This window comes from Salvelinus namaycush, chromosome 30 (assembly GCF_016432855.1).
Source record: "Salvelinus namaycush isolate Seneca chromosome 30, SaNama_1.0, whole genome shotgun sequence".
In the NCBI taxonomy this organism is placed as follows: Eukaryota; Metazoa; Chordata; class Actinopteri; order Salmoniformes; family Salmonidae; genus Salvelinus; species Salvelinus namaycush.
Genome location: NC_052336.1, coordinates 977,897 through 986,882, shown reverse-complemented (window position 1 = coordinate 986,882; position 8,986 = coordinate 977,897). Strand labels below are relative to the sequence as shown.

Below are 8,986 nucleotides of genomic sequence, written 5' to 3'. Positions count from 1 at the left end.
TCAGTATCTGTCCCTGGAGAAATGTACAGTCTAGTTAACATGTTCACTATCTGTCCCTGGAGAAATGTACAGTCTAGTTAACATGTTCACTATCTGTCCCTGGAGAAATGTACAGTCTAGTTAACATGTTCAGTATCTGTCCCTGGAGAAATGTACAGTCTAGTTAACATGTTCAGTATCTGTCCCTGGAGAAATGTACAGTCTAGTTAACATGTTCACTATCTGTCCCTGGAGAAATGTACAGTCTAGTTAACATGTTCAGTATCTGTCCCTGGAGAAATGTACAGTCTAGTTAACATGTTCAGTATCTGTCCCTGGAGAAATGTACAGTCTAGTTAACATGTTCACTATCTGTCCCTGGAGAAATGTACAGTCTAGTTAACATGTTCACTATCTGTCCCTAGAGAAATGTACAGTCTAGTTAACATGTTCACTATCTGTCCCTGGAGAAATGTACAGTCTAGTTAACATGTTCACTATCTGTCCCTAGGGAAATGTACAGTCTAGTTAACATGTTCACTATCTGTCCCTGGAGAAATGTACAGTCTAGTTAACATGTTCACTATCTGTCCCTAGAGAAATGTACAGTCTAGTTAACATGTTCACTATCTGTCCCTGGAGAAATGTACAGTCTAGTTAACATGTTCACTATCTGTCCCTAGGGAAATGTACAGTCTAGTTAACATGTTCACTATCTGTCCCTGGAGAAATGTACAGTCTAGTTAACATGTTCACTATCTGTCCCTGGAGAAATGTACAGTCTAGTTAACATGTTCACTATCTGTCCCTGGAGAAATGTACAGTCTAGTTAACATGTTCACTATCTGTCCCTGGAGAAATGTACAGTCTAGTTAACATGTTCACTATCTGTCCCTGGAGAAATGTACAGTCTAGTTAACATGTTCACTATCTGTCCCTGGAGAAATGTACAGTCTAGTTAACATGTTCACTATCTGTCCCTGGAGAAATGTACAGTCTAGTTAACATGTTCACTATCTGTCCCTGGAGAAATGTAGAGTCTAGTTAACATGTTCACTATCTGTCCCTGGAGAAATGTACAGTCTAGTTAACATATTCAGAATCTGTCCCTGGAGAAATGTACAGTCTAGTTAACATGTTCACTATCTGTCCCTGGAGAAATGTACAGTCTAGTTAACATATTCAGAATCTGTCCCTGGAGAAATGTAGAGTCTAGTTAACATATTCAGAATCTGTCCCTGGAGAAATGTACAGTCTAGTTAACATATTCAGAATCTGTCCCTGGAGAAATGTACAGTCTAGTGAAACCACAATGTTTGGTTAGTTACTGTATGTTCAGTATGTATATATGCCTACATGACTTGCATACAAGTGATCCTCCCTGTAGCATGTATTTCATCAGATGTTTTTGGACTTGGGCATTTTTCTTTCACCATGCATTTTGGAAAAAAACAAACAGTATTTTTGATTGACTTTTGAGTTTGTAGATTCTTGTTGCACTGTGCAGACAGCCTTTCTTCCTCTCGGTCTCTGTGGGCTTTAGCCAGGAGTCAGTGAAATGGTTTGAGGACAGTGACATTTGCCCTGTCCTTTAGGGACATTTAGCAACATTAGCGCATATTGATGGATGGTACAGATTTTAGTTTGACTGTCAAGTAAAGCCCTCTCAATAAAGAGAATGTCCAGAGAGTTATTATTCTAACTTAGCGTGGCTTCTTCACAGAGTACATCACACAGACATGGATGAGCCTCAAATTGTATGATCGATGTGGGAACCAGAGCTTGAAGGCTTTTGCAAGTTAAAGCGCCCCTGAGTCTAAAGCAAATAAGGGTTTAAACAGTCTCTCTCTCTCCGTTTATCGCTTCTCTGCAGCAATCTCCGTTGTATATCACTCCAAGGTCGACAGCTCGCCAGCCAGCCGCATGGTAGTGTTGTGTTTAGTTGCAGGCAGCACACTTGTTTATTCACGCCATTTAATGCATTGAATTAAAGCCCATTTCGGTAAGCTACTTCTCATTCCAACTACTTGTCACAGGGAGATTGACAGGCGACTCCAGGTGCTGCTGACACCTAGAACAATAACTGACAGACTCTGGAGCCCACAAGGCAGCCCATTCTCCTTCTGGAGCCCACAAGGCAGCCCATTCTCCTTTGGCCAGCAGATTAAGAGTTCATAAAGCCAGGATGAAGAATGTATCTGTCCCTCACGGTTGGATGGACAGTAGTTCTTTGGGGTTTACATAAGACTTACAGTCCTAAGTCGATAGAGCAGCAGTTGGTGTTTAGGACCCTGACACACAGATAAGAGAAGAGTAACAGAGAAGAGTAACCTGCAATCGGAATAGACAGAGTAGAAGGTCCTCCAGGCAATTGCACTTGTACAAAAAAATACATTATGTTCCATACAAGCCTGGCATAATTCTCTTTCACATTGGAAGTAGGTATCTCCATGATTTGTAAATTAAACTGACATTTGTTTATTGCTGTAAATACTTTGTCTGCTTCATTTAGTTGATTGAGGTTTACGAGAGAGCCTAATCGGAAGTGAAAAGGACTAATTTGAGCTTTGTCGTCCATTGCATTAAAAGAACAATTAAAGCTGTAATTCAGATGTGTCCTCTGTGAGTGGTGTAGTTACTAAACACGACAGATATAGTTTTAAGAAGATTTTTGTTGTGAAAGGAAATCTGAGTTTTTCTGTTCACCTTCTGGTATTTCACCTGATATTTCTACCACTTGTCTAACCCAGAGCCTTTATTCCAAATCTGAGGCGAATGTAACCCTGTGACATCATCTTTTGGGCAAGAGTTATGATTTTTGTCTGTTGTGTGGCTAAAGTATTGTTTGTTAAATAAACACAATTGTTTTTTTATATCAATAATACTTCAGGTGATAAGCGACAAACCTGACAAAATAATATATTTAAAAAAATGTGTTTATACATGTAGTTCTCCTTTAAATGTACCAACCATCCGTCTTACTTCTGTCTCCGCAGGTAAGCAGTAGAATGGTGTCCGGGGAGGCAGGTGGGCACAGCTACCTGGTGGCGTGCTGGCAGCCCATCCTGGTCCTAATGCTGGGCACTGTCCTCTCCGGCTCCACCACCGGCTGCCCGTCCCGCTGTGAGTGTAACGCTCAGGAACGTTCCGTGGTGTGCCATCGACGGAGGCTGGCCTCGTTTCCCGAGGGCATCCCCATCGAGACGAAACTACTGGACCTCAGCAAGAACCGTCTGAAAAGCCTGGGGCCTGAGGAGTTCATTAACTACCCACAGCTAGAGGAGCTGCAGCTCAATGAGAACAATATCTCTTCCATGGAGCCCGGGGCTTTTAGCAACCTTGCCGGGTTGCGGACTCTGGGGCTGCGCAACAACCAGCTTAAGCTAATCCAGTTGGGAGTGTTCACAGGCCTCAGCAACCTCACCCAGCTGGACATTAGCGAGAACAGAATTGTCATCCTGCTGGACTACATGTTCCAGGAGCTGTACAATCTGAAGGCTCTGGAAGTCGGCGATAACGACCTGGTGTTCATCTCTCACCGAGCGTTCCACGGCCTCAGCAGCCTGGAACAGCTGACCATGGAGCGCTGCAACCTGACCTCGGTGCCCACCGAGGCCCTGAGCCATCTGCACAACCTACTGTCGCTGCGACTACGCCACCTCACCGTCAATGCTGTCAGGGATTACTCCTTCAAGAGGCTTGACCGCCTGAAGGTGTTAGAGATCTCCTACTGGCCCTACCTGGACACCATGACCTCCAAATGCCTGTACGGCCTCAACATCACCTCCCTGACCATCACAAACTGTAACCTCACCGCCATCCCTTACCAGGCCATTCGACACCTTGGGCATCTTCTCTTTCTCAACTTGTCTTTTAATCCCATTCACACGGTGGAGGGGAACAAGCTGCACAATCTGCTGAGGCTCCAGGCCTTCCACTTGGTAGGAGGGAGATTAGCCACAATTGAGCCCTACTCCTTCCGGGGCTTGAACCACCTCCGAGTCCTCAACGTATCCAGCAATAGCCTGAACACCCTGGAGGAATCCGTCTTTCACTCCGTGGGGAACCTGGAGACCCTGGCACTGTACGATAACCCACTGGCCTGCGACTGCCGACTGCTCTGGATCTTTCGCCGCCGCTGGAGGCTCAACTTCAACCGGCAGCAGCCTTCCTGCTCTTTGCCCGAGGCCGTGCAGGGCAAGGAGTTCAAAGACTTCCCCGACATCCTCCCCTCCGATTCCTTCACCTGCCAGAAGTCCAGGATACAAGACCACAAGGCACTGCAGAGGCACGTGGACGAGGGCACAACGGTCCATTACACATGTCAGGCGGACGGCAACCCAGCCCCCGTGATCATGTGGCTGTCCCCCAAGAAGCAGTTCATCACCACCAAGTCCGTGGGGCGTCTCAGCGTGTCCCCCGAGGGCACCCTAGAGGTGCGCTACGCCCAGATCCAGGACAACGGTACCTACCTGTGCATCGCCAGCAATGCAGCAGGGAATGACACCAAGCCTGCCCACCTGCATGTGCACAGCTACTCGCCCAACTGGCCGCACCAGCCCAACAAGACGTTTGCTTTCATCTCCAACCAGCCCAGCGAGGATGGGGCCAACGGGACCCTGGCCCAGGTTCCCTTCCCGTTCGATGTGAAGACTCTGATCATCGCCACCACCATGGGATTTATCTCGTTCCTCGGCGTCGTCCTCTTCTGTCTCGTCATCCTCTTTCTCTGGAGCAGAGGAAAAGGCAACGTCAAGCCAAACATAGAGATTGAGTATGTACCCCGTAAGGCGGAGGCAGGTGAGAGTAGTCCAACCGGCGATGCGCCGCGTAAATTCAACATGAAAATGATGTGAGACTCAAGCTTACTGACTTCAAAATGAGGTGTGGACACACTATATTCTCTTTAAATATATGTGGCATTTATGAGAGATAGACATCTTGATACTATACCCAAGACTGTTTTACCTTCAGGGACTGAATCTTAAACAGCGAGTGTTGGATTTAAAAGTATTCAAATCTCTGTGCGTTTTTATGGGCAATAGTCATTGAGAAAATAAGCCAGAATAAGCCAGTCATGTTTTATGCTCCTTTCAACCTGAAAATGGAGATTGTCTTTATCTAGTCTTTTGATTGTTTTCTTTTCTCTGTATCTTGTTCTTCTTACCATGTACAATGAGCAAAGGAATGGTCGCAATACCACTTAAAGGGGTAGTTCACAAAAATACTGAAATTGACAGCAGCAACGGTAAGAGGAATATCATGTCAATTTGTTTGAACTACACCTTTAATGGTTATGGGTTTTGAGCATATTACTGTATTACGAGCAGGCGCAATTCAAGCAATGTACGTACAGTGCATTCGGAAAGTATTCAGACCCCCTTGACTTTTTCCAAATGTTGTTACGTTACAGCCTTATTCTAAAATTGATTAAAGTTTGTATTAACTCATCAATGTACACACAACACCCGATAATAACAAAACAAAAACAGGTTTTCAGACCCTTTACTCAGTAAACACCGGGATTTGGGGAGTTTTTCCCATTCTTCTCTGCAGATCCTTTCAAGCTCTGTCAGGTTGGAATGGGAGCGTCGCTGCACAGCTATTTTCAGGTCTCTCCAGAGATGTTCGATGGGGTTCAAGTCCGGGCTTTGGCTAGGCCACTCAAGTACATTCTGAGACTTGTCCTGAAGCCACTCCTGCGTTGTCTTTGCTGTGTGCTTAGGGTCATTGTCCTGTTGGAAGGTGAACCTTCGCCCCAGTCTAGGTCCTGAATGCTCTGGAGCAGGTTTTCATCAAGGATCTCTCTGTACTTTGCTCCGTTCATCTTTGCCTCGATCCTGATTAGTCTCCCAGTCCCTGCTGCTGAAAAAAATCCCCACAGCATGATGCTGCCACCACCATGCTTCACCGTAGGGATGGTGCCAGGTTTCCTCCACATGTGACGCTTGCCATTCAGGCCAAAGAGAGTGTTTAGGTGCCTTTGGCAAACTCGAAGTCGGCTGTCATGTGCCTTTTACTGAGACGTGACTTCTGTCTGGCCACTCTACCATAAAGGCCTGATTGGTGGAGTGTTGCACAGATGGTTGTCCTTCTGGAAGGTTCTCCCATCTCCACAGAGGAACTCTGTCAGTGTCACGCCCTGACCATAGATTGCTTTGTATGTTTCTATTTTTTGTTTGGTCAGGGTGTGATGTGGGTGGGCATTCTATGTTTGTATGTCTATGTTTTCTATTTCTATTGTGTTTGGCCTGGTATGGTTCCCAATCAGAGGCAGCTGTCAATCGTTGTCTCTGATTGAGAACCATACTTAGGTGGGAGGTTATTTTCTGTTTAGTGTTTGTTGCACCTTTCAGAACTGTTCGTTGGTCGTTTTGTTGTTTTTGTTCGCGTGTTCATCTCTATTAAAAGTATTATGGAGACGTACCACGCTGCACTTCGGTCCTCCTCTCCTTCTCCCGACGACAATCGTTACAGTCAGAGTGACCATCGGGTTCTTGGTCACTTCCCTGACCAAGGCCCTTCTCCCCGATTGCTCAGTTTGGCCGGGCGGCCAGCTCTAGGAAGAGTCTTGGTGGTGCCAAACCTCTTCCATTTACGAATGATGGAGGCCACTGTGTTCTTGCAATGCTGCAGAAATGTTTTTGTATCCTTCCCCAGATCTGTGCCATGACACAATCCTGTCTCTGAGCTCTACGGACAATTCCTTCGACCTCATGGCTTGGTTTTTGCTCTGACATACACTGTCAACCGTGGGACCTTATATAGACAGGGTAATGTCTTTCCAAATCATGTCCAATCAATTGAATTTACCACAGGTTGACGACAATCAAGAAACATCTCAAGGATGATAAATGGAAACAGGATGCAAATAAGTTTTTAAAATGTAATACATTTTCTAAAAATTCTAAAAACCTGTTTTTGCTTTGTCATTATGGAGTATTGTGTGTAGATTGCTGAAGAACATTTTTTATTTAATCCATTTTAGAATAAGGCTGTAACGTAACAAAACGTGGAAAAAGTCAAGGGGTCTGAATACTTTGCGAATGCACTTAAGAGATAAAAGTAAGCTAGAAAGGCATAGAACGGCATATTCTAATTTGTAAAAAAATATATATAGTATGCTTGACAATCATCAGAATCACAAAGGTCATTGGTATAAAATCACAGAATAAGTACAATGTAAAATATCAGCAATGAAGTTAGGGTCCTCTGATGCCATTTTGTCAACTGAGTGTGCAGTGGCTCAAATCCTTTCCTAGCAAACTAGGAACATTCTCTGAACATTAGCTAAGATTCCCCTTAAGTTCTAGTTCGGGTTTTAGGATGATAACATCCCAAAAACATTAAAATAATGTTTTTGATAACAACATTATTTTGTACAATTTTTTTTATTTTTTTATGAAATATCCTTGGAATGTTCTCCTAACATTCCCTAAAATGTTGTGCACAACATCTGTAAGAAACACCACAGAACATTCCCCAAACATTCACATTAGGTTACCAGGTAATGTAATAACACAATGTAGCAGTAACGTTTTTTACAACATACTGCGGCAACAAAATATGAGAGCAACGTTCTTGGAAACTTCTTGCAAAATGCAAATGTTTTATACAAACATTGTATAATCATCAGCACAAGTGGACATTTTTTGTGTTATGAGAACATGTGCCGCAACCTAACAAACGTTCTGGGAACTTTCACAAAATTAATTTTGGTTTGCTGGGTTGTTTGTATAATCACAAACATGCTTCAAATGATCATTGTGATATTCAATTTGAATCCCTATGTTGTTTTTTTGTCAGTGTGTTCTCCTGTTAGCTGTGATCAGGAACCAGTTGTTGTAATACAGTTGATGTGTTAACAGGGTTTTATGTGGTGAAATACATTTTATAGCCATAGTCTGCTCTGAAAGTAATGTGTTCATAAACCCTTAAACCACTGGTTATGAAATAATGGACGGAATGAAAGCATATTAAAACAATAAAGTTTTATACAGTAATTGTATACATTTTTTATGCTATTCCACTCAAGCACATTGAAAGGGCACCAAATTAGTCTATTTGCCTGCTGTATATCCCCGAATGTGAATACAGTAGTAGGCTAAACACTGTTGACAAGCCTAGGATTTCAGATCTCAGAGTTGGTTTTCTCCCTTTTGTATGCGGTAGCCTAGCCAGATGGGGGATGCTATAAGGAGTTTATTCTTTCATGCTGTGAGTGCAGCTGTGAATAATTTACAGGGGATGACGTTGCTATGAGAACACCAGAGAAGCGAAGATGAAACTGTGTCATCCTGGCACTCTAGGAGTTGAACACGAAAGGATATTATTGGAGTAGATCCTGTTACAGTATCAGAGGCCAGGGAGGAGCTATGAAATATAGCAGTGATTCCCAAACTTTTTATAGTCCCGTACCCCTTCAAACATTCAACCTCCAGCCCCAGCTCCAGCTCCAGCACCAGGGTCAGCGCACTCCAGCTGTGTACCCCCTCTAGCACCAGGGTCAGCGCACTCCAGCTGTGTACCCCCTCTAGCACCAGGGTCAGCGCACTCCAGCTGTGTACCCCCTCTAGCACCAGGGTCAGCGCACTCCAACTGTGTACCCCCTCTAGCACCAGGGTCAGCGCACTCCAGCTGTGTACCCCCTCTAGCACCAGGGTCAGCGCACTCCAGCTGTGTACCCCCTCTAGCACCAGGGTCAGCGCACTCCAGCTGTGTACCCCCTCTAGCACCAGGGTCAGCGCACTCCAGCTGTGTACCCCCTCTAGCACCAGGGTCAGCGCACTCTCAAATGTTGTTTTTTGCCATCATTGTAAGGCTGCCACGCACACACTATACAATACATTTATTAAACATAATAATAATAATAACCTGGCTCGTGGGAAGTGACAAAGAGCTCTTATAGGACCAGGGCACAAATAATAACATAATAATAATCAATAATTTTACTCTTTGTTTAACCATCTTACATAAAAAAACGTATTTGTTTATAGAAATTGTGAAT

General features: G+C 44.3%; 1 protein-coding gene across 1 annotated transcript; it reads left to right on the top strand.

The window, feature by feature from the left end:
• The first annotated feature begins 2,966 nt into the window (after positions 1-2,966).
• On the top strand, positions 2,967-4,835 carry LOC120024735 (leucine-rich repeat and immunoglobulin-like domain-containing nogo receptor-interacting protein 1-B). Its single transcript, XM_038969014.1, has one exon. It carries the CDS (start codon positions 2,988-2,990, stop codon positions 4,833-4,835), a length of 1,848 nt encoding a protein of 615 aa, XP_038824942.1. The 5' UTR covers positions 2,967-2,987.
• The last annotated feature ends 4,151 nt before the right edge of the window (positions 4,836-8,986 follow it).